Source organism: Lethenteron reissneri, chromosome 65 (assembly GCF_015708825.2).
Source record: "Lethenteron reissneri isolate LAM-NWPU_2019-01 chromosome 65, ASM1570882v1, whole genome shotgun sequence".
Classification (NCBI taxonomy): Eukaryota; Metazoa; Chordata; class Hyperoartia; order Petromyzontiformes; family Petromyzontidae; genus Lethenteron; species Lethenteron reissneri.
In genome coordinates this window covers 10887371-10914533 of record NC_083843.1, presented here as the reverse complement: position 1 = coordinate 10914533, position 27163 = coordinate 10887371, and the positions used below count along the sequence as shown (strand labels likewise).

The following is a 27163-nucleotide window of genomic DNA, read 5'->3' as shown; positions in this document are numbered from 1 at the left end:
CATCAGAAATGAGTATAGGGACTCGTCTACTTAGGAACGAGTTAGGTTCCAGAGCTGTCTGTTAGTAAGTCGATTTGTTCATAAGTCCCAACTTTAATCCTGTCGATCCCAAATGTGTTGTGCGGAGTGCCCACTAAACACGGGGAATGGCTTTAAACGTTGTATCATATCCTGCAGATGTACATGCCACTGGTTCTTCATGTTCTGCAGATGTTAATGCCACTGGTTCTTCACATTCTGCAGATGTAAATGCCACTGGTTCTTCACATTCTGCAGATGTAGATGCCACTGGTTCTTCACGTTCTGCAGATGTAGATGCCACTGGTTATTCACGTTCTGTAGATGTAGATGTCACTGGTTCACATTCTGTAGATGTAGATGCCACTGGTTCTTCGTGTTCTGCAGATGTAGATGCCACCACCGCCATCTTTTGCACGGCGGTTGAATTTACGACCCTCGGTACGAACAGGAAACTGGACATACGGACAGGTTTGTTCGTATCTCTGAAAGTTCATAAGTAGAATGTTCATAAGTAGAGGAGTCTTTGTCCATATGTAATAAAGGTCGTTGAGGCGACGTCTGGAATCCGTCTTTTATTCAACTTGTATTACAGCTTTCCTTCACACTGTTGACAGGCAGCGTGAGAGGGACAGATAGAGAGAGACGCACTGCCACGTGGCAACCCGGAGCCCCACTCCCGTGTGGCCCCCTTTCTCCGTTCGTTCCCGTTCTGACCACGTGTCGTTCGTCTCCACCCCTATTTAATACCCGGGTCACGTGGTACGTTTCCACCAATCCTGGTTAGCCTCCATGGAATATTCCAGGCTCCCTCGTAAGCTCCCGGGACCACGCCCCTGACTCATCTCCCCATTGGCTGTGGCCAAAGCCAGCAGAACCAATCCTTACAGCTGTCACCTTTCCATTACGTCAGGGCCACGCCCCTAGGCTTCCCCCCCATTGGCTATAGACCAGGACCGGCAGAGCCAATCATCATGACGAGTTGTGATATGTCAAAGACCCGGATATAACCTCACATTACACATATAATCAGCATAATCATCGTTTCATTGCGGATCAAAGACTTAGTCCCTACAAGGCGCGTGTGTGTCTGTTGGTGAAGTTAGGAGATTGTCTTGGCTTTGTTTTCCTTTAGCAATTGAGAGGTAGGTGTTCAAGGGTTTGCTGGCCTCTTGAAACCCCCAGGGACACTTGAGCAGTGTGTTGGGAGGTATAACATTCTGCATGATGGTGTATATATTGTGATAAAATGTTATTAATACAACTTGCCCTAACATCCACCAAATCTTACCATCAGAATTAATATAAAAGTGCCCATGCAAATGTACATACTCATCAATCCGTACTGGATGATCATAAAAGCATCAATGGTCAAATCTCAGGATCACGTGATTAAACCTAAATGATAGGCAACACCTCAAAGTAGAAATATTCGCACAGAATTAGTTCTCACCAAATGCATATCCAATATCTAGAAAACGTCCACGATCGGATAAAACAATAACGTTATTAAAATAAAACAATAAGCTGTCTCGTGGTAACGCGACCATACACAATTGCCGTGTTGCGGTGTGTGAGGGGTGCAAGCTGAGATTCGTCTTGGCCCACAACCTGTACAAGATACAGTTACAAATAGTGAGTGTAAAGTTCATGTTCCTCCTATTTTCTTCTTTCTGTATAGACGCATAGAGACCCACAGAGACCCACAGAGACACAGAGCTGCTATCATTACGTGGCTTACATCCGGTTAAACAAACAACAACAACAAAAACATAAATTGTTGTTCTTTTGAAATTTGGAGCCGCAACATCCCCGGGAGGCGTCTTGCAGACATCAAACAGCGGGCTCGATGATCAAGAGTACATTCTCAATGATCTTGTGAATCCGCGGATAGTTTGTCTTCAAATTCCAGAGGGCCATCCAGAATTCTCTGGCCACACGGTCACCCTTATGGAGCAGCATCGTTATCAGTTGAGAAGCAGCATTAAAGCCACCATTATTTGTTTGAGTGGTCGAGACAGCCTGTGAATAAACATATCAAAAATAAAAACGTTAAATTAGCATCACCTGATGACGATTGCTTGCGTTGCAATCGAAACGTTGTGATATTTCTTAATTATTTTTCTATCTACGTGGCTTTACCGAAAGACCCAAAGATTAGCATTGCGTAATTGTTAAGAGACAGCGTCTTTGCCATGTCACCGAGTGGTATAATACTCACCACAGCTATCAGCTTCAAACGCTGTTGCTGAGCACATTCTTAATCGAAATCACCAGCGCACTCGATATGCGCACCAAACGTACGTGTGTACGTATGTGGCAGGGACGTACGGTCAGGGGAGGCAGATCCTTACCTGTCATACTCCAATGAAAATATATTTTTCCACTGATCTGTGTTATAAATGTAATTTCTATATGATTCCAATCATTACGCAGAGATATTAACAGGCACGCCATTATTGCCCGCGCTCCCTACAGTTTCTGAGGGGTGGTGCAATCAGAGGGGAGGCTGAGCTCGTCGCTGCCTCACCTCTTGTCTCTCCCTGTATTTACAGCGGAGCTCCGCAAATTTGGCGATTTTGACTATAGAAATGATTGGAATCGTACAGAAATGACGTAGCACAAATCAGTGGAAAAATCTTAATTTGTATTCTTTTTTCGTAACAGCTTTTTTTATTGGAGTATGGCAGGTGAGGCTGTGCCTCCCCTGCCTCCCCTGACCGCACGTCCCTGGTGTGTGTACGTTGCACTTCTTTGGCACCACCGTACGTAGCCAAACTGCGCCAATCGGAGGTATGCGGGGGGGAAAGACAACCAACTAAACACAACAACAACAAGCAGCTGTTCTGAAGAAATTAGTTCGTCAATCGAGATGATAAAAGTGCATCACAGCTCCCCGGTGGCTTCTGAATATCAAAAAGAAGAGACCCATAGGGACCCACAGAGATCCAGAGACTCGTATAGAACCATAGAGACCCACAGAGATACAGAGACTCATATAAAGCCACAGAAACCCACAGAGACCCATAGAGATTCATCTCATATATATGTACGTATGGTGAACTTCTTCCCGTAATTCAAGTGACCGCCTCTATTTATTTTGTTTAATTTATAGTTTTTTTATGAAACTGTGCATTGGCCAGAGAAACTCAAACGTAACTTATACAATTGCATTGGGTGGGGATTTTTCTTTGGCACAGAGATCCATGGAAAATGTTAAAATTTTGGGATTATCCACGACTTTTAAATTATTCCTGCCACTAAGGCGTGGATTATCGAGATTCTTACTGTTTTAACAACAAGAGAGATATAATAAAACATCTTTGATGGGCTCACATCCATCTCGGCGAGTGTGAGGATCTCCTTCTCGAACAGCTTCGTCAACACCGGCCTCATCTCCCTCGATAGCCTCGACCAGCGGCGTCATATTTGTCGTTATGCCATCGAGCAGTTGCTCGTCCGAGCACGCAGTCAGTCTCCTGAAGGCCTCCTCATTCGCCGCCACCTCGCCACCAGGAGCGGTGCTGCATTGAACGTTCGCGTCAGGTCCCGGAGCTTTTTCTGTTTCATAAGAGAGAAACAAATACACAAACACAAACAAAAGTTTGGGAAGCATCGGCCAGAGGCATTTAGATTATTTTTTGCAGATTAACGTTTTGTGGTTTTTGCAACTACATTGAAAACGACAACCGACATTCTCCACTTAGTGGCGGTGACGGCAGCATGCCGCTTGTGCCAGGCTAAGTGCACTTTAAGGCCACGTGAAGTGTCGAATGCCCGCTGGCAGAAGGTCATGGGACAGACCCAGTTGCCATGGGTTGACTGAGTTGACTGGCAGATGCACCACCTGTGCCCCTACTCTGCCAACTTGCGCTCCGCTCGTTGTTGTGAGCGTCGCTCCTCTGCCCTCCATTGTTGCTGGAGGGCGACTGCCTCCAACTGACCAGTAGCATCAGCAGTGTCCTTCACGAGCCTCCTCCAAAGAGGCCGATCTTGACACCGCTGGTACCGGTAATTGGCAAATCCACTCAACTCCACGTCCTCTTGTACCACCATCACTCCATCTCTCCTCTAGCCTATGCCGTGCAAATTTAGCCCCACCAAAACTAAGCACCTCCCTGGGTATTTTATACCATCAGACACTCCACCGCCACAACTCCCAATTGGTGATAGGGCAGTTGTGGAGAGAGTGCAGAGTTTCCCATAACTGGGCAGTGTGCTCATGACCGGCTCTGGTTTGACAGCAGAGGTCTCACTCCGAATCAGTCGAGCAGCATTATCTTGTCATCGGCTGCGTAGCGCTGTGTTGAAACTACTTGGTCTGTCACTCCACACGAAGCTTCGGGTTTTCTTTGCTACGGTCATGCCCTCCCTTCTCTATGCTTGTGTAACGACATAAATGGGTCGTTCTATGGCACCAGTGGGTGTACTACATCTAGGGGCTCACTAGAGGGCAGGTTCCGGATGTCACGGACGTCGGGTCAGAACATGACAGTCTGTTTGTACCCCGCGAGAGCACGTGACCGGACGAGGGGGCACGGGTACCCCCAGAAGAGGGTGAGAGGGCCACGTGGTGTGGACCCGGAGCCTCCGCAAAGGATCTAGAAGGGAGCGTGACCAGGGGCGGTGCCTGGTCAAGCCACAGCGGATAAAAGCCCAGTCCCGTGAGGTAGCTGGGGTGTTCGACCTGGGAATGAAGCTACCTTCCTCGATCCTCGCTCTTCGGTCTCCACACACGACGGCCAGATGGCGTGTTGGATGTTCTGGTTCAACCATATAGTGGTTAGGAGCGGTGCCACCATCTTACGTAGTTAACCCGAAATGTACATAATTACTTCTAGATTTGAAGTTTTCGTGACTGCAAGGATCCATATTCTTTTGTTTTTTCGGTAAAGATACGTAGGTAAAAAAAAATGAAAATAACTAAATTAAATCGCAAAAAGAAAATAAAAAATAAAATAATAAAATTAAAACAACTAAATTAAATCACGACGTTTCGGAAGCAACACAAGCCTCCGTCTTCAGGTGGACCGCCACAGCAAAATTACTGTAGTGAATAAAGAGAGTTGTTTAGAGACACGTGATTATATAGGGTAAGAGGGGGGGGAGGAGCCAAGGAGTGGGGGGGGGGATTAGCTGAGTTAAACCGATTAATAGTTAAGATAAGGGTAAGTGTAAGAGAAGTGAAGTAGCCAGGGCGGACAGAACATTGGAGTGCGGATATTAGAGAGGCTCCTGGGCATAATGCTATGGGGGGGAGGGGGGGGGGGTATTGGGACACTATTGAAACACTGTACATCAAATTTCTAAGTGATGGTAGTGTATAAAGCTGGGAGTAAAATACTGAAAATATGGATATGACTGTAAACTATAAAGCAGCTAAAGTTTAACTTGGTTAATGACATCCTACCAATGATTGCTCAATTTGAAACCATCCTCTCGGTTGAATTTATGTCTATTTTTGCATATCTGGATGGCTTCATGGACAAATCTTTGGTAGTATCCAGACGGCTTACAGAGTACTTTGGTATCAGAGAAAACAATATCATGAGAACCCGCCGTGTTGTAACAATGATCAGCTATGGCAGAAGAATTGGTCCTACCGTGTTTCAAATCTGACTTGTGCTCGCGAATGCGGTCAGATATATGTCGTTTCGTTTCCCCGATATAACAGTCACCACAGGTGCAACTCAGTTTGTAGACACCAGGGTACTGTAAGTCAGGAATGACATTCTTTATGGATGGGATCAGATCACGGATTTTGTGTACTGTAGTGAATCGGACCTGGATCTTGTGTTTGTTTAGAATGTTGGAAATCTTTTTGGTAACACCTGCTATGTATGGCAACGTAATGATTTGATCAGAGTCTCAGGGGGTTGTTTCTCCACGGTAGTAGAAACAGCTTTGCGGATAGTGCGGTCCGAATATCCATTCATCTTAAGGGCCAGATGTACATGTTCTAATTCACTGGCCAGGTGGTGTTGGTCAGAGATGCAGTGGGCCCTATCGTGCAGTGTTTTGTGCCGGATGGTGGTGGAAATCAGGCTTCAGATAGGAATATGTGTGGGTGGTCTTCCTGGAGACAGAATGTCCCAAAGAGCCATTGGGCCTTCTCTCAAACAGAACATCCAAGAATGGTAGCTTGCCATCCTTCTCCACTTCCATGGTGAATTTGATGGATGGGTGTATGGAGTTAATGTGGTCGAGAAATTGGTTCAATGCTGGTAGGCCATGTGGCCAAATGACTAAGTATCATCCACACATCTCTTCCACACGGAAGGATGCAGGGCGGAAGTCTGGATGGCGTCTGTTTCAAATTTCTCCATGAAAACATTGGCTATCACTTGTGACAAGGGGAAACCCATAGGGGTACCCTCATTTTGTTTGTAGAAGGTACCATTCCAGGTGAAGTACGTGTTGGTGATGTTGATCATGAATGTGGAGGGAAAATGAACCACGCAGTGACCACCACGGAGAGAGAGGATCGTACCCATGAAAACCTCCTGCATACGAAGCGAGGTAGTTAACATGTCGCAGGCGTTGTACACACGTGTTGTACGTGAGTGGTTGATCGCCACTCACCGCCAACTTGAGGATCATTCGGACGCTGATACCTGGGCTGGAGCGATTGGAAGGCATGCGCCAGATAAGCTCAATAATAACGGTGGAAGGCTGCTAGACTTCGATGTATCCCATGAGCTTATAATTACCAATACGCTGTTCCAGCATCAGCACATCTAGAGAAAACCATGGATGCACACTGGGTCCAAGAATGAACATCTGCTACACTATATAGTGATAGAACAGTGGATGCGGGGCCATGTCTCTGACATCAGGACCTACCATGGAGCTGATCTGCCCACTAACCGTCAGCTTGTCATCTGTAAGATGTGCATGCCATTCTTCCACTCCACTGGTGAGTGTCCATCTAAGACCCCATTGAAACCCACAGTGGCCTGGTCTCAGCAAGCTGATAAAAGCTGCAAGCGAGAATTCATCATCGCAGCTGGGGTTGGCATTGCCCCCCCCCCCTCCTCCTGATGACAAGGGGAAATGAGTGAGGGTTAGGACCGTGGCTCATGCAGCTGCAGTCGCTGCTTTGGGTACATGGTACACTCCCACCAGTTACAGCATCCCACATCAGAGAATGAGGAGGCTTATCGCTCGGAGGTTCGGAGAGCCCTGCGGCGCTGCAAGGTTGCTTAGGAGATGGAGTCAGCTGCAGTAGCCCACCATCACAAATCACTCTTTAACTCCATCAAAAAAGTAACTTGCACGGCGACAGCTATCACCATCATTAGTTGAAATTAATGTGATCCAATCTCCGACCCCCAGAAATATATTTTCTGATTTTTTTTTTAGCATTTCTGTGAGGTCGTGGGGGAGGAGAAATCCCTCAGCCTGGAATATATCAGGGGTAAAATGGGGATGACCCTGCTGAGGCTGCCGTGCCTCAAATACTGGAAAAAGTAGTTACCCCCTTTTGAGGAATTACCGATGTCAATCCAGAGTCTAATACCAGGAGAAGCACCGGGCAGAGATGATCTCCCAAGTGAAATAATGAGAGATTGTGGCGTTTGTGTGCAGACTGCCTTATATATGAGATTGTAATTATAGTCTGAACCACTGTACGGGTTCTGCAGGATTGGAAGGATACCCTGGTGGTCCCACTCTTTAAGACCGCACAGACTGTATCAACTACAGGGGTCTCCCTCCTCAGTATGCCGGGAAAGGTCCTGGCAAGGATTATTCAACATCACCTTGCCAGGCACGCTGAGAAGAGGCTTGTTGAGCACTAATGTGGTTTCAGGAAAGGGCGGTCCTGCACAGATGCCATATTTTCTCTCAGTTTGCTACAGCAGAGGTGTAGGGAATTCCAAAAGGACCTACATCTCTGCTTTATTTACCTAGTCAATGCCTATTAAACCATCAATAGTCATAGGCTCTGGGTTGTTCTTCATGCTTTCGGAGTCCCTGACTCTCTACTCCCAATCATTAAGGACCTTCATGATGGTGGCCAGTAGCCACCACCTGACACAGCCAATCAGTGAGGGTTGTCACGTAAACAGAACGTGCCAATTGGTTACTAGTACAGTACTAACCGGTGTGTTGGAGAGTAAATATACAACATTAACAATCTGAATACGAATTTTCGCCAGTAATTACAATCATCTGAATCAGGCGACAGCCAGATTTGTGGAGAAATCCTCCCGTTAGGTTCCTTCACCCCCCCCACCGCCGCACGTCACACAAGAAGGGCTCACAAGTGACGCCATCACATTTACCCCTCTATTTAAGGAACAAAACGGGAGGATTTCTTTACAAATCTGCTGTCGCCTGATTCAGATGATTGTAATTACTGGCGAAAATTCGTACTCAGATTGTTAATGTTATGGATTTGCTCTCCAACACAACCGGTGTGCAGTACTAGTGCACTACACTATACACTACACTATGCACTACATTATACACTAGTTCTGTACTAGCAACTAATCGGCATGTTCTGTTTACATGACAAACCTTACTAAATTGTCTGCGTTGGGTGGTGGCGGGTTTAACTACACATATTTACGCGATCTAACCCAAGAAAACCTTTATTGTGGATGATATTGGTCGTGAAAGCCTCCCACGTGTCAGACTGTTTTACAGGCTACACAGGGGGGCATGATATTTGTCTGCTGCACGCGTCTTCGAGGTGTCCATCCGCGGAGGGGCACATCGACGTACGCTGTAGCTCCAGGAGGCCGCTCGCCGCCTCATGCTCTTCGTCCTCCTCCTCTCGGTCGGATGCCGGCGGCTGCTGCTGCTGTCGCCACCCATCTGGAAGCATTTCCGCAAATACGTCGAGCAGCTTCGGGTAGTTAACCGTCAGCCGGGAGAGGGCGTCCCAAAAGCCTCTGGACCTGCGGTGACCCTTGTTGTAAATTATATCGAGCAGTCTGGTGGCAGCATTGTAGACGCCTTCAGACTGAGCGATGGCGGTGATGTTCTGCGGGAAAGACGAAGCATTTGTAATCGATCAGCATCAGCCGACTCCCCTGGCAAGATATTAACTCCCTCGCTTGGTATGCAGGAGGGTCGTGGGTTCGATTCCAGACACTGCGAGATGTTATCTCTGTCGCCTGGTATACAGGAGGTCGTGGGTTTGATCCCGGTTTTCCATCCACATTTAGAATCAACGTCACATGTTCAAAGTACTTGGCCCCCACTATACATTTCCATGTGATGATTATATTAGCCACTTCGTTGAGCTAACATTTGTGGTAGCCAGGTTGCTCAGTTGGCCTTACGTGGTAGAATGTTTTTTTAATATAATTAAATAGTTAATAGAGAGACCATGCATACCAGGCGATGTAGTTAACATCTCACAGGGTCGGGATAAAACCCACGACCACCGTGGGTAGAGTCTGAGGCTTCACCTGAAAGAAACCTCACCACGGTCATAGAGACCGAGGGCATCGCTAAGATCACCGCATTGGGAGTGCAGTAGCAGCAGCTCCTCCAACCTCCTGTGTAGGATGACAGTAGTTACATTTTTTTTAACCAGGTAAAGCGCCAACAAACCAACTAAAGACGACAACAACAACAAACTGCAGTTCTAAAGCAATTCGTTTGTTTATCTCTATGATGCAAAAGTGCATCATAGCTCCCAGTTGTGTCCTAAAATTGGAAGGAAGAGCATATTTCAGACGGCCGATGAAGCTCAAACTAAACAAAAATTTTCTTATCACCAGGTGTAAGGCCCCACTGAGTTGCTACGTAGCTCTTATTCAAAAGCGACCTAGCCATCACCAGGCAATGATAGCAGCTCATCATCACGTGGAAATATGCAGCAGCAGCCAAATCACTCAACACGTGGTGACGTTGATTCTAAATGTGGAGGGAAAAACCGGAAGACCTGAAGGAAAAATCCACGCTACCACCACAGGGAGAGAGAGAGAGAGACGCAAACTCCAAATATAGGGTTGGGATCGAACTCACGACCTCCTTTACACCAGGCAAGGTAGTTAAGGTCTCCTAGCCACCGTACATGATGCTGTTTAAATAAATATGTATTTATGAAATGCTTACCATCTGCATTATCATGCTCATCACCAGCATTATTTACGATAGCCCCAATGAAGTCCTCGTGTGTGTGTGTATATAGCACGTACGAAAGAAATAACGCTGTCAGGAACCCTGTGTTGTGATCGAAAGGTCGTAGTTTTTAGTTATTTTCTTTCAACCTATCTACATGACTTTAAGGAATAGCTACACCCGCCCCATCAGTGCCAATTTGGTGTAGCGCTCATTCCTCGTTACACATTCGTGGGAAACTCCAAGCGAGATCTGCCCCCATGTACACGAGAGAAATAACACTGTCAGTAAGCCCTGTCAGCGCCGATCCCGGTAAGTGCTTGCCTCTCCTGCATTGAAGCCAACATGAGATTATGAGTGTATTTTGTTTTCTGCCAAGCTCACATCCAACTCGGGATTGGTGAGGATCTTCTGTGGCCGTAGCTCGTTCAGCAGCGGGTTGAGGCACGTCTGTAATGCCGCCAGCAATTTCGGGGTGCGTCCATTTATCTCCTCGACCAGCTGATGATCACTGAAATGCTCATCTAGTGCCCTCCTAATCATCTCCGGTGTCGACGACGTCTCCTGAACGGGGACAATCACGGGTTGTTCCTGGGAACAACCTGAGAGAGAGAGAGAGAGGGGGTGGGGGAGAGCTTTCGTAAGCATCGGCAGAAACCACAGAAAGGGAGATTCATCGTTTTTGCAGTTAACATGTGTTTATGGTGTTGTAGTGTATAGTTGAGTAGTGTATCATAGTCTAGTGTATAATAGTGTAGTATATAGTAGTGTATTATATAGTGGTGTAGTGTATAGTGGTGTAGTATATAGTAGTGTAGTGTATAGCAGTGTAGCGTATAGTGATGTAGTGTAAAGTGGTGTAGTATATAGTAGTGTACATGTAGCGACATCAACGGTGCCACTATAGTGTAGCAACAGTACCGGGTGAAGAGTGGTTCTGTATGTGTGGAGCCTCTCTCTAGCACTAGAGGGAGTATACCGTGGAAGGACTCGAGAGAGGTCATGGTCCCGGTGGCAGTGAGAGAGAGAGAGACCGGGTGAAGACAGAACAGTCTGGGTGGACCCGAGAGGGCACGTGACCAGACGAGGTCATAAATAGAGACCATAGAGGAGGTGAGAGGGACAAATGATGTGGGTCCTGAGTCTCCGGAAAGGATCTGGAAAGGGGCGTGGCCAAGGGTGGAGACTGGCCACGCCGCAGCCATTAAAGGCCAAGTCCTGAGAGTGATTGGGGCTGTTCATCTCTGGGAATAAATCTTCCGTCTTTGATCCTGGGTCCTCGGTCTCAAGTCTTCGTGCATGTGGACCAGGCAGCATGTTAGCTGTCCTGGTCCGATTAGTAGTTATCCTGTCCAATGTGTATATAATCAGACGTGGTGGTCACAACCCCAAGTCATTATCCTGCAAACGTTAACAGTTACCACGTGGTATTAAATAATACACGTGTTGCCTCAAAGATCAAGTGTGCACATCTATTGAACCCAATACATAATATATAGTGTAGTGTGTGTAGTGAATAGTAGTGTAGTGTATAGTGGTGTAGTGTATAGTGGTGTAGTGTATAGTAGTGTAGTGTATAGTGGTGTAGTGTAAAGTGGTGTAGTGTATAGCAGTATCGTGTATTGTATAGTGTTTGTAGTGTCGTGAATAGTAGTGTAGAGTATAGTGGTGTAGTGTATATTGCTTTAGTGTAAAGTGGTATAGTGTATAGTAGTGTAGTGTATAGTGGTGTAGTGTGTAGTAGTATATAGTAGTGTAGTGTATAGTCATGTAGTGTATAGTGTTGTAGTGTATAGTGATGTAGTGTAAAGTGGTCTAGTGCATTAAAGTGTAGTGTATAGTAGTGTATAGTGGTGTAGTGTATAGTGATGTAGTGTAAAGTGGTCTAGTGCATTGAAGTGTAGTGTATAGTAGTGTATAGTGGTGTAGTGTATAGTGATGTAGTGTAAAGTGGTCTAGTGCATTGAAGTGTAGTGTATAGTAGTGTATAGTGGTGTAGTGTATAGTGATGTAGTGTAAAGTGGTCTAGTGCATTGAAGTGTAGTGTATAGTAGTGTATAGTGGTGTAGTGTATAGTTGTACAGTGTATAGTAGTGTAGTGTGGTTAAATACGTGGTGCACACTGTAGGCCGAGGGCTAACCGAGGACAAACACGTGCGCGTGTGCAACATGAGGTTGCATGAGCAAACCGCCACCTAATTCGGAAGGAAAGCAGACCAAGTCAGCCCGGGGTTGCAAGCTGACACCGGAGGTGTTGCCAGGGAGATGTGCGATAAGGGGTGATTAATAGCCTGACAGGCGCCAGCCTGTCTGGCCCTAAAGAGAGACAAGGGAGGAGCCGGTTAATTGGGAAGGGGACATAAAGACAGGCGTGAGAGCGGAGCGAGGGTTCTTATTGCTGGGGACCAAAGGAGGAGACGTCTCGCCGCTGCCGCTCAAGCCAGGAGCGGACCTCAACCCTCACGAGTCACCGGGCAGATGATAGTTGATCCCCCCGCCCGTGACGGACGAGTGAGTGGGTCTGAGAGAGCGTAGGAGAGGACAGCGGTGGAACAGGGGTGCTGTATGAGTTGCTTTGTGCAAGCATCTGTGTGAGCGCCGCTGTGTGCGAGCCTCTGTGTGAGAGCTGCTGAGTGCGGAGCCTTGAGTACGGAGCTGCTGAGAGCGAGAGCTGCCATATGCAGGTTAGCGATGTGTAACGTGGATAGGGGAATTTGGTTAACAGAAGTGACCGTATAGACAGAGATAGGAGTGCCTACAACTGATACAAGAATAGGTTAATAAAGTGTAAGCAGGGGTGACCTGTTACCACGTGTCTGTCTGAGCGATTCAACAAGACACTACAATAGCATAGTATATAGTAGTGTAGTGTATAGTAGTGCAGAGTATAGTAGTGTAGTGGACAGTAGTGTATAGTAGTGTAGTGTAAATTAGTGTAGTGTATAGCAGTGTATTGTTTGTAGTGTAGTGGATAGCGGTATAGTGTATAGTATAGTGTAAAGTGGTGTAGTGTACAGTAGTGTAGTGTATAGTGGTGTAGTATATTTTGGTTTAGTTTATAGCAGTGTAGTGTAAAGCGGTGTAGTGTATTGTAGTGTAGTGCACAGTAGTATAGTGTATAGTAGTGTAGTGCACAGTAGTATAGTGTATAGTAGTGAAGTGTATAGTGGTGTCGTGTATGATTGTGTAGTGTAAAGTGGTGTAATGTATAGGAGTGTAAAGTGGTCTGGTGTAAGTGGTGTTGTATATAGTAGTGGAGTGTATAGCGGTGTAGTGTATAATGTAGTGTATAGTGGTGTAGTGTATAGTGGTGCAGCGTATAGTAGTGTAGTGTATAGTGTTTTGTCTGTAGTGTAGTGAATAGTAGATTACAGTTGTGTAGTGTATAGTGGTGTAGTGTAAAGTGGTGTAGTGTAAAATGGTGTAGTGTTTAGTAGTGCAGTGTATAGTAGTATAGTGTATAGTGGTGTAGTGGAGAGTAGTGCATAATAGTGTAGTGTATAGTGTAGTGTTTGATGTGTAGTGTATAGTAGTGTAGTGTATAGTGGTGTAGCGTATCATGGTGAGGTGTATAGTGGTGTAGTGTATAGCAGTGTAGTGTACGGTAGTGCAATGTATGGTAGTGCTGTGTATAGTAGTGCATTGTATAGTAGTGTAGTGTATACTCGTGTAGTGTATAGCAGTGTAGTGTGTATAGTGTAGTGTATAGTGGTGTCATATATAGATGGGTCTATATGTATGTATGTTGAACTTCTTTGGCACCACCGTACGTAGCCAACCACTGCTAATCGAAGGTGGCGGGGGGAAGGACAAAAAACTACAGACACAACAACAACAACCAGCAGTAGTTCGTGTGGATGGAGAGTGAACTTACGCCAGGGATTTCGGTTATTCCTCTTGCGGTAACAGTAGAGGTACATCGCTACTCCGGCAGCCGGGATCAAAAAGACCAGGATCACAACAGCAGCCACGGACCCAGGTGTCATACCTAGCATGGTAACACGGAGCTCGAGTTAGTGGTGGATATCCAAACTTTAAACTTCTGAAAAAGAGCTATGTAGCTCAGTGGGGCCTTACACCTAGGCAGACGCCAGGAAAGTGTTGTTATTATTATTATCACTGAGCAACGTACATCATCGATCAGTTAATCGTTAAAATATCTGTTTTTACATCGAAAGAGCATAACTGAATTGAAAACGTCGGTTGCTTCCTTTAGAGAGATTTAGCTGATCATTTATCTCATTGGGAGTTTTCATTTACAAAAAAAGCGTGTCTTTTAAATTTTGATCTTGCAATGAAACAAGATCAATACATCGGACTTTTGTTAGCGTGGCATCCGGGCTATGGAACACTTCGCCACTTTAAATTAGCCGATCTGAGTCGGGAGATACAAGTCGGCTTTAAAAAGCCCCCCATATCTTTAAAGTGACCCTTGCCTCTCTAGGTGAATCGCTTGGCCCCTGGTTGTCTTTTGGTTGTTTCCTGGTTTTCATGCATTATGCCATCGTGATTCTAGGATGGAATGCCGCATTGTACATTTGAATTATTATTATTATTACGTTTTGTTTTGTTCATTACAAACTCAATTTGCTTTAGTTAAACTGAACTTTCAACCTACATCAGTGTTTGTTGGAGGTCCGCGGAAAATGGATATTTCTTTGAATTATCCGAGATTTTTAATTATCAGCGAATGTTCCATCCCCATCATTACCACGGATAATCTAAAGGGTCTACTGTACAGTAGACAATATACACAATCAAGATCAGAGGATCTTCTGGCGTAATGGTGACATCTGAGGGAGGGAGGGAAGGGAGGGAGGAGAAGGTACCCCGCTCCGTCCTATCATCTCCACCATTAACTCACCCACCTACAAACTGGCCCGATTTCTGTCTGAGACCCTGCTTCCTTTCAAAGGCAAGTCCACCTCAGCTGTACTTAACTCAGATCACTTGATTTCTCTAATCAAGGACATCTCATTGTCTCCAACAAACTCTGGGATAAGAAGGCTCAGCTAATCGAGTCTCTCACTTTTCTGAAGAGATGCCGCGACTCTAAGGTAATACCAATCGCATTTACACTAACATCTGCTGCTGTATCCCATAAATATGCTAAATTCCTCTTGATATGGAAATTATTTTGTCAAGGCGCTCTTCCCCCTCCAACCCAGCTTAAAAATACGCTCCAAGCCTGGTGGTGTTTCATTCAGACGCTGTCTTTCCGACAGACCTGTTCTTCACCTGAGGACGGCTGCTTGCGTTGTGGCCGAAACGTTGTGAGAATTATTTTATTATGTTTTATTTTTATTATTTTATTATTTACCTTCTACGTGACTTTACTGAAAGAACCAAGAAGATGAATCCTTGCAGTCACGAAAGCTTTAAATCGAAATTTGATCCTATCTGTAAAGGATGTGATTTCTGACATGCAATATCTTGGTGTCTACAAACTAAGTTGTGGCTACGGCAGCAGTTACATTGGGGAAACGAAATTACATGTCTCGGACCGCGTTCTTGAACACAAGGCAGATCTGAAACATGGTGCGACCAATACCTCTGCCGTTGCTGATCATTGTTTTAACGCTGTGGGCTCACACGAAATATAAACACAGACATAACTTAAACCGAGAAGATAGATACAAATTGAACAATCATTGGAAGGACGTTATTAACCAGGTAAAGCCTTAACTGGTTGTGTTGTTTCCATCCTACCTACCGTTGTTAGCAGTTATTTCCGACTCTCTGAGTTACATTACCAAGTTAAATGTCTTTACATTAACGGACTAAATGCCTCACTAACACAGCCACCTCTGCCCCCTTTCGGCATCGTGGAGGTCTATTACCGATCTTGCATTTACATGCAAATTCCACCTCTAGCCCCGCCCACTTACCCTTGGCTGAGCATATCTCGAGCCTATATAGCTTCGTGTTTCGGCAGCTCTCTCGCTATATTTTTCACCTGATGACGGTTTCTTGTGTTGTGATCGAAATTTGTAATCTATAATTGTTTCTACCTACGTGACTTTACCGAAATAACCAAAGAGTAGAGAGAGGAGTGTTCACACAGCACTCCTGAATTCATCTCTACAATTATCCTATTTTTCACTCTTTTTTTGCCTTTCATAACACAGCCCAGTGTCTCGTCAAAGTGAATGGTGCACTAACTGCTCCTATGGATTCCAGGAGAGGAATCAGGTAAAGGCTATTCTATGTCAGGGCAGCTCTACACCCTCCTCGTGGTACCTCTACAATAAACGACTTCCACGACGACTCTTGAATGATAACTTTTAATTAACTGAATTTCTGAACAGCTCTGCTCCTTCTCTCTCTGGGTATTTCCCCTTTTATCACTGCCGTGGACGAGGCGTTCTCTCCGTCCCACCGTCGATGTTCACCAACTTCTCTCTCATATCCCGTCGCTGGCTGGCGGTGTGCTGGGGAGAAGAAGCGAGCTCCACTGGGGATCCGCCACATGGTTAATGGCGAGGAGAGGATGAGCAGCGACGCAGTCTGGACTCGAGGCTTCCCACACCGACCACGAGTCCTCCCCTGCCTCTGCTTATATTCCTCTCGGCTGAGCTAAGCTCCGCCTCTATCCACGCCCCCTCGTGGAACTTTCCCGATGATTCCCGAACATTCTCACTGACTCCACCCATTACCATTGGCCCAGATATAATCCCCGCTCAGGATTGGATACAGGTTATCCAATAGTGTCTGTACAGTTACCCCTTGGCGCCCACTAGATGGCACTCTCTCATTACACCTCTTTTGCGTCTACGTCGACGAGACTCACCTTGCTTTGCTTTGAAAGAGCCCAGTATGCGTGTGACTCTCACAGCATACTTTGACGAGATTCCCCTCTTCTTACAAAGCCTTCACTTTATATGATGATGGTGATGGTTTATATGATAATGGTTTAAATGTTGATGGTTTATATGATAATTATGGTGGTTTATGTGATGGTCTATATGATAATGATGGTTTACATAATGATGTTTATGGTTTATACGATGATGATAGCTTATGTGATGATGGTGATGATGATGGTTTATATGATGGTTTATATGATGATGGTGTACATGGTGTTGATGGTTTATATGATGATGATGGTTTAAGTGATGATGATGATGGTTTATGTGATGATGGTGGCTTATATTATGACGGTTTAAATTATGATGGTGGTTTATATGATGGTTTATATAATGATGGTGGTTTATATGATGATGATGTTTTATATGATGATGATGATGATGTTTTATATGATGATGTTTTATATGATGATGGTTTATATGATGATTATGATGATAGTTTATATGATGATGGTTTATATGATGATGATGATGATGATGGTTTACGTGATGATGGTGATCGTTTATATGATGGTGGTTTATGTGGTGATGATGATGAAGATGGTTTATATAAAGTTCATGGTTTAAATTATGATGGTTTATGTGATGATGATGATGGTTTATATGATGATGGTTTATATGCTGATGGTGTTGGTTATTATGATGATGATGATACAAGTACACAAAACCCATCTTGTTGGTCTAAATATGTGGATGACACTTTGGTTGTCTGGCTACATGGCAAAACACACTTTATGAATGTCTAAATCATCTCAATTCGCAAAACCCGGCCATCCAGTTTACCATGGAAGTGGAGGTGAATAACACACTCCCATTCCTGGATATTTTGCTCGAACATGGCCTAAATTATAAACTAACACACAGCGTTTACCGAAAGGAAACGCTCACTGATGCATATCTTATGAGCACGTTCATAAGTCAGGCAAAAACAGTGTCAGATGGTGAAAGTCTGAGGAGAGAGATTAAACATGTTAAAGAAGCGCTACGATTAAATGGCTACAATAATGCTCAAATGAACAGAGCATTGAATTCCAACCCAAGATCGAACAGCAATACTGCTGAAAGCGATCATGTTATTAAAACAATTTAAATACCATATACTGTGAGAGTAACTGACAAACTTGCTAGAGTTTTGGAAAAATAAATTAGAGTAAGATGTGGCATGGTACACAAAGATGAATTGCTTAAGTTATCAGCAGAAGGTGCATATCGCATTAATTATTGGACAGATGGGATGTAACATTAGCGTAAGACTAAAATAACACCAAATGCATATGAAGTACTCACTTAAAAAATTGTTGGCAGTTACAGAACATGCTTGCCAACAAGGACACTGAATATATGTTGATCTGAGTATGTCGTTTCGCCAGTAATTACAACTAGTTTCATCAGGCGACAGCCAGATTTGTGGAGAAATCCTCCTGTTTTGTACCTTAAATAGAGGGGTAGATGTGATGACGTCACTTGTGAGCCCTTCTTGAGTGAAGTGGCCTTGCTCTCCAACACACCGGTGTGCTGTGCCAGTACACTACACTATACACTACACTATACACTAGTGCTGTACTAGTAATGAATTGGCACATTTTGTTTACATGATAAACCTTACTAATTTGCTGTGTCAGGTGGTGGCGGGTTTAACAAAACCTTTATATTTTTACGCAATCTAACCCAACAAACCCCTATTGTGGATGATATTGGTCGCGAAAGCCTACCTGTTGAACTGCTTTGGTCCTCTACGCAGAACCCGTCTGCTTTGTGGAAACCGGATTTACATCGGCACAGCGCATTGGAGGTCCCGGTGCAAAGCTGGTCAACATCCTCGTCTGTGCGGGGAGACAAGGGCGGGAAAAATGTAGACAACTCAATGTGGTGACCACCACAGTGAGAGAGAGAGAGACAGACAAAAAATATACAGCAGCAGGCGTTGTCAGGGCCACGGGATGGAACCCAAGACCTCCTGCATACCAGGCAAAGGAGATAACAACTCGCAGGTAATACCACACGCAGTTCATCACATCTACGTCTATATTTAAGGAACGAGACAGGAGGACTTCTCCACAAATCTGGCTGAAGCCTGATGAAGCTTGGTATAATTACTGGCGATATGTCATGGTATTCAGATTGTAAATGTTATGGCTTGGCTCTAAAACACACCGGTGTGCTGTACTAGTACACTACAATATACACTACACTACCATACACTACACTACTATACACTACACTACTATACACTACACTACTATACACTACACTATACACTACTATACACTACACTATACACTACTATACACTACACTAATAACACAACTATACACTACACTAAACACTACTATACACCACACTATACACTAGTGCTGTACTAGTAACAAATTGGCACGTTCTGTTTACGTAACAAACCTTACTAATCGGCTGTGTCGGGTGGTGGCAGGTTTAACGACACAACATTTATATATTCACGCGATCTAACCCAAAAAAAACCTGTTTTATGGGGTTTGAACAATTTTACATTTTCCGTTCTTTCCGAGCCCAGAGAATTGATTGAGGAGTGCTGGAGGTGCTGGTGGTGGTGTTGGTGAAGCTGCTTGGTAAAACTCCGTGGTCATCCAACCCCAGATTTCCTGCCACCTCACGATGAGCCACAGTTGGCTATGCACAATGTGAAAGAAGTTCAACATACATACACTACACCATTATTCTTTGGTTCTTTCGGTTAAGTCACGTCTAAAGATAAAATAATAAATTAAAATAATAGCATATTACTACGTTTCGATTGCAACACAAGCAATCATCAGCAGGCATAAAAGAAATAGCAACACCAATCTAACTAGAAAACTATAGACAGACATACAAGCAGACAGACATCACAAGGACACACAGAGAGAGGACACATATCGGCACAAAGAGAGGGGTCGTTTCTGTGACGGTCCCTTAAATATATACACCATACACTACACCATACACTACACCACAGACTCCACTATTCACGATACTATTCACTACACTATTCACTACACAATAAACTACACGATACACTACACTACACCATGCACTACACTACACACTTCACCATATACTACACCATACACTACTATAAACTGCACTACACTGCACCATACACTACACTATTCACTAAACTATACACTACACTATACACTACACTATTCACTAAACTGTACACTGTACCATACACTACACTATTCACTTTTCTTTACACTACACCACTATACACTACTATACACTACACTACTATACAATACACGACACAACTCTAAACTACACTACTTTCTACAACACCACTACATTACTATACACTACACTGCTATACACTACTACACACTACACTACTATACAGTACTGCATACTACTACACACTACAATACACTACTATAGACTACACTACTATACACTACTACACGCTACACTACTATACACTAAAACATACTACACTACTACACACTGCACCACTATACGCTACACTACTACAAACTACAACACACTGTACTAGTTTACGCTTCGGTATATTTAAATCGGACATGTAGAGGAACGCCAATTCTCATTGATAAAGACGCGAGGGAAGTGGTTGTTACCTTCCTCACATTTCTTGCATTTCCAACATCCTGGTAGGTAGTTTTCTACGGCCGTGTAGTATCCGTTAGGACATTCCCGACAGGTCGTGGGGCCGTTGTTTTCCGTGCATCTATTCTCAACGAATTGCCCTGCAAGAGACGAGAGATGCAAAAGGTACAAACAAACAAACATCATCATCATCACCATCCACCTCGTTATTCACGAATTTGGCTATCCGCGAATCGTGCCTGGAACTCAATGCGACTGACTGCATCGAGAGAGAGACATGCAGACACCAAATACAGAGCAGCAGCGCATCGTCAGGGTCAGGGAATCGAAGCCACAACCTCCTATATACCAGGCGAGGTAGTTAACATCTCCTAGCCACCGTGGCAACAGGCGTCAGGGTCACGGGATTGAACCAAAGCTCTCCTGTACACTAGGCGAGGTAGTCAACATCTCTGTAGCCACCGGGCAAGGTGAGTTAACTTCTCCCTAGCCACCGTGGCAACAAGCTTCAGGGTCACTGGAACGTACCTACCACCTCCTGCACAATAGGCGAGGTGGTCAACATCTCCCTAGCCGTCATTGCCCACAATTGCAACGCTGCTTTACTTTAATACCGTGACTGCAGGATTTGTTTTTGGCTCTGCTCTTACCTGGCTTGCACAGCTCACAGCAAAGGTCAGTTTTCTCCACGTTATAGAATCCTTCAGGGCACAGAGCCTCTGTGGGTGTCTGTGGGTGGCAGCAAAGGGGTATTAGACCTTGTTTTTTTGTGTTTTTTACGTGAGTATGTAACTTTGTTTTTATGAGGTCGTCACACTCCATCGTCGTCGTCGTCAAAGCAAAAAGAAGATGAAGATCCCCCCGTGTAGCCTGTAACATACTGTAGGGGCAAGTTCTGTTAGCGAGCAGCAGCACCTATGAAGGCTACCGGCACTGTGGCACACGAGGAGATGGGTGGCCAACACCACGCCCGGCCGCCTTTGTCTCCCCAGTGACGATGTTTACACATCACACCAGGTACTCTTGAGGCTGAGTCGACATAGGGGAGGCCCAGGACGGATTCAGATAATCATCACTGGTGCTGGCCAAAAGCGGGAATTAAACCCGGGGTCGCCGGTTCATCGTGCAGAATAGCGCTAACCGCTACACTACCGCTCACACACACAGATACAGACACACACACAGACACACACACAGATACAGACACACACACAGACACATGCTATCCATCAAACGCTGGAAAGAGCAGTTTCGAACAGGGAAACCCTCTGAGCCGTTACCGCAACATTCCACAGAACAACACCTCGGTGAGCTGAGGCATGGCCATCAAGCAGTTTAGTTTATTGTTTAGATATCCACTGGATTGTGGAACCTCCGAGGGGTTCTAAACTAAAATGTATAAACTAAAATTACTTGTCTAACCGGGTGCGGCTAAAATCCACGCAGTGAAATACCACGGGATGATAGAGAGATTCAGACTTCAAATATACAGCAGCCAGTATCGTCAGGGTCACGGGATCGAACCCACGACCTCCTCTACACCAGGCGAGGAGATTTACATTTCTCTCGCCACCGTGGCGCCCTTGATGATGATGATGATGAATGTCACCTACTGATAGCAGTGACCATCATCATCATGATCATCAACCCCTCCCTCCCTTCTCTTACCGCAGCCACCAATCTGACACAGCAGCAGAGCGCCAGCACCGCCGTGAGCATCTTCCCCCGTTCGGAAACTACCCCAGCCACGAACCACCAATTTCCTCTTCTTCTTATCATGATGATGATGATCCGATGGGCATCTTCAGTTCGTGTCTCCTGAGCAACGCACCGCGCACACCACGAGATCGCAAAGAGGCTCCTTGAGTTGTTGCTGTGTTTTCATGCCGCATGGTTCCGTGAGTGCCACCCCGTGTGTGTGTCTGTGTGTGTGTGTCTGTGTGTGTGTGTCTGTGTGTGTGTCTGTGTGTCTGTGTGTGTGTGTCTGTGTGTGTCTGTGTGTGTGTCTGTGTGTGTGTGTCTGTGTGTGTCGCCCTCCAACAACAACGGAGGGCGGAGGAGCGACGCTCACAACAACGAGCGGAGCGCCGGGTGGCTAAAACACAGCAAGTTGGTACAGTAGGGGGCACAGGTGGTGCATCGGCCAGTCATCTCGGTCATCTCGGTCAGTCGACCCGTGGCACCTGGGTCTACCCCGTGACCTCCTGCCAGCGGGCGTTCGACACTTCACGTGGCCTCAAGGTGCACTTGGCCTGGCACAAGCGTCGTGGTGACGTCACCGCCACTTAGTGGCGAATGGCGGTTGTTGTTGTTGTGTGTCTGTGTGTGTTTGTGTGTGTGTCTGTGTTTGTGTGTCTGTGTGTGTGTGTCTGTGTGTGTCGCCCTCCAACAACAACGGAGGGCGGAGGAGCGACGCTCACAACAACGAGCGGAGCACCGGGTGGCTAAAACACAGCAAGTTGGTACAGTAGGGGGCACAGGTGGTGCATCAGCCAGTCATCTCGGTCAGTCGACCCGTGGCACCTGGGTCTGCCCCGTGACCTCCTGCCAGCGGGCGTTCGACACTTCACGTGGCCTAAGGTGCACTTGGCCTGGCACAAGCGTCGTGGTGACATCACCGCCACTTAGTGGCGAATGGCGGTTGTTGTTGTGTGTGTTTGTGTGTGTCTGTGTGTATCTATGTGTGTGTCTGTGTGTGCGGTAGTGTAGCAGTTAGCGCGCTGCGCTTTGAACCTGGTGACCCGGGTTCGATTCCTGCTCACGGATAACACCGGTGACGATTATTTGAACCAATCCTGGGCCTCTCCTAGGTAGACTCAACCTCAAATGAGTACCTGGTGCGGTGTGTAAACATTGCCACTAGGGAGACAAAGGCGGTCGGACGTGGTGCTGGCGACAAACCCCGTCGTCTACAGTTTAATCCGTCATAGATGCTACACGGAGGATCTTTGTCCGTGTAGTGTTGTAAAGGACGGACTCTAAACTTCTTTATGGCACACACCGTTTATTATCTTAACACACAGTCTCCTGACCCTGCACAGCTCACACTCACTCTTCGCTCCTATTCTACGAAGGTACAGCCTTCGGACTTGCTGTCTATCTAATCTTCCCGCACACTGACCCGCCGCTGGCCCGGCGGGTCCCCGACCTCTGGTCGCTCGAGACCTTCGCCCTCACGAGGGCGGGAAGGCTGGGAGCCAGGGTTCTATCCAGGCCTATCTCCCCTGACCACTGGTTACTCTGAGCCCTTTGCCCTGACAAGGGCTGGAGGGCTTGGTCCAGGGTCTTAGCTGTCTTCAGCCGACTTGGGTCTTCGTGTAGCAGAACTCACCAAGAGCTCTCAGCGTTCCGGCTTTTATACCTGTTCGTGGCTGGGTTGACCAATCCCCAGCCACCTCATGGACCCCTCTGATTGGTCCTTCCCAATCTGGCGTTTGGATCCTACCTCACCCCATTTGACCCTAACTGTTTGATTGAGCGGGAAAACCTTGTTTACTAACTGCTCTCTCACAGCTTGCGAACAGCGAGTACTTATCACTACTACATCTGTTTAAGTGCTACTACTAACTACTACTAACAGCACTTGCCCCTACTATACACTACACTATTATACACTACTATACTACCCAATTATATACTACTATACATTACTATACACTACACTACTATACACTACAATACTATACACTACTATACACTACACTATTATACAATACTATACACTACAATACTATACACTACTATACTACCCCACTATACACTACACTACATTACTATACACTACAATACTATACACTACAATACTACCCAACTATACACTACATTACTATACACTACACTACTATACACTACAATACTATACACTACTATACTACCCAACTATACACTACACTACATTACTATACACTACAATACTATACACTACTATACACTACACTACTATACACTACACTATTATACAATACTATACACTACAATACTATACACTACTATACTACCCCACTATACACTACACTACATTACTATACACTACACTACTATACACTACAATACTACCCAACTATACACTACATTACTATACACTACACTACTATACACTACAATACTATACACCAGAGGTGTGGACTCGAGTCATGTGACTTGGACTCGAGTCAGACTCGAGTCATGAATTTGATGACTTCAGACTCGACTTGGACTTGCATAACAATGACTTTGTCCCACCTCTGAGGTGTGGACTCGAGTCATGTGACTTGGACTCGAGTCAGACTCGAGTCATGAATTTGATGACTTCAGACGACTTGGACTTGCATAACAATGACTTTGTCCCACCTCTGCAGTATACACTACTATACTACCCAACTATACACTACACTACATTACTATACACTACAATACTATACACTACTATACACTACACTATTATACACTACAATACTACCCAACTATACACTACACTACATTACTATACACTACACTACTATACACTACAATACTACCCAACTATACACTACTATACACTACACTACTATACACTACTATACACTACACTATGCACTACACGACTACACACTGCACTATAACACTAGTATATACACGATTATACACTATACACTGCACACTAAAGACTACTACTATACACTCCACCACGATACGAAATTGAAAACTAATTTCTTTACAACTTCACGATCAGGAGGCAGAACCATGGGAGGGAAATTGCTGCTATGATCACCACGTCTCGCACTCTCTACACGTGCATCGCTTAGACTCACACATAGACCTACAGGCTCACACAGAGACCCACATACTCACACAGAGACGCACAGAGACCCATAGACAGACGCGCACACACACAGAAACCCATAAACACAGAGACCCCACAGACTCACACAAAGACCCAGACACACACACAGATCCACAGACACATATAGACCGACAGAATCGCATAGAGACCCACAGACTCAGACAGATACCAATAGACAAACACAGATACCGACAGACACACACAGAGACACATAGACTGAGAGTCCAACAGACTTGCACAGAGACCCACAGACTCACACAAAGATCCAGACACACACATAGATCCACAGACACACATAGACCCACAGATTTGCATAGAGACACACACGACGACCCATAGACTCAGACAGATACCCACAGACACACATAGATACCGATAGACACACACAAAGACCCACAGACTCACACAGAGACCCACAGACTCACACAGAGACGCACAGAGACCCATAGACACAGAGACCCACAGACTTGCACAAACCCATAGAGAAACCCATAGAAACCTACAGCGACCCACAGATTGACACGGTTAGCTACGTACGGTGTCAAAGAAGGTCAACATACATAGACACAGGCCCATAGATACACACAGAGACGCACACTCACACAAATATCCATACACACAGAGACCCACAGACACACACATAGACCCACAGATTCGCATAGAGAACCTCAGACACACACGAAGACCCACAGACTGAGACAGATACCCACATACACACACAGATAAGAATAGAGACACACAGAGACCCACAGACTCATACAGAGACCCACAGACTCGCACAGAAACCCACAGACTCGCACAGAAACCCACAGACTCTCACAGAAAACCATAGCCTGAGAGAATCACAGACCCACACAGAGACCCACATACCCGCAGAGAGACCCACAGACACGCATAGAGACCCACAGACTCGCACAGAGACCCACAGGCACACACAGGTACGCAAAAACTCACCACAGAGACCCACATACTCATACAGAGAGCCACAGATTCACCACAGATAGACACAGACTCACCGCAGTGAGCCACAAACTCACATACACCAAGACCCAGACACACACATATGTCCATAAATTCCCACAGACCCACACAGAGACCACAGCGACTCACTACAGAAATCCACACAGAGACCCACAGACTCACACAGAGACTCACCGACTTTAGAGACCCACAGACCCACACATAGACTCACAGACACACACAGAGACCCACAGACTCACACCGATACCCACAGACTCGCACAGAGACCCACAGACCCACACAGACTCACAGACTCAGAGACCTACAGACCCACACAGACTCACAGACTCACAGACCCACAGACCCACACAGACTCACAGACTCAAGAGACCCACAGACACACACAAACTCACCACAGATACCCACAAACTCACAACAGATTCTCATCACAGATTCCCACACATAGACTCACCACAAATACCCACACAGAGAGAGAGAGACCTATAGACTCAGAGAGGCCCACATATACACACAAACTCACCACAGTTACCTCCAAACTCACCACAGATTCCCAGCGAAGTTCCTCTTCGTCAGGATGGAGTTGAAGCTCCAGGTGTCTCCATCCCGCTGTCTCTCTCACCTCTCACCCCTTCACCTGCCTCTCACTCTACCTCTCAATAAAGCGAGAGACAGAGAGAGACAGACACAGAGAGAGACAGACACAGATAGACAGACACAGAGAGAGACAGAGAGAGACAGACACAGAGAGAGACACAGAGAGAGACAGACACAGAGAGAGACAAACACAGAGAGAGACACAGAGAGAGACAGAGAGAGAGAGACAGGGCGAGCGTCTCCTACTTCC

General features: G+C 45.7%; 1 protein-coding gene across 2 annotated transcripts; it reads right to left on the bottom strand.

The window, feature by feature from the left end:
* Positions 1-580: 580 nt before the first annotated feature.
* Positions 581-27163, bottom strand: LOC133359586 (uncharacterized). 2 transcript variants are annotated; one of them, XM_061578037.1, is made up of 10 exons: positions 26861-27163; positions 22206-22355; positions 21188-21266; positions 20549-20677; positions 18674-18784; positions 13970-14083; positions 10480-10697; positions 8746-9007; positions 3355-3579; positions 581-2040 (listed from the first exon to the last, which is right to left on the bottom strand). In XM_061578037.1, exons 2-10 carry the CDS (start codon positions 22314-22316, stop codon positions 2015-2017), a joined length of 1275 nt encoding a protein of 424 aa, XP_061434021.1. In that variant the 5' UTR covers positions 22317-22355; positions 26861-27163; the 3' UTR covers positions 581-2014. The 2 variants fall into 2 exon arrangements, with proteins under 2 accessions (XP_061434021.1, XP_061434022.1); XM_061578038.1 differs by having other exon boundaries at positions 20558-20677.

What these genes read in the sequence shown, in the direction of transcription:
- LOC133359586 (XM_061578037.1), bottom strand. Translation starts at nt 22,316, where the DNA reads ATGATAAGAAGAAGAGGAAATTGGTGGTTCGTGGCTGGGGTAGTTTCC. An exon ending in GTGTCAGATTGGTGGCTGCG is followed by an intron (nt 21,267 to 22,205) that starts GTAAGAGAAGGG and finishes TGCCACCCACAG; the next exon opens with ACACCCACAGAGGCTCTGTG. An exon ending in CTGTGAGCTGTGCAAGCCAG is followed by an intron (nt 20,678 to 21,187) that starts GTAAGAGCAGAG and finishes CGTCTCTTGCAG; the next exon opens with GGCAATTCGTTGAGAATAGA.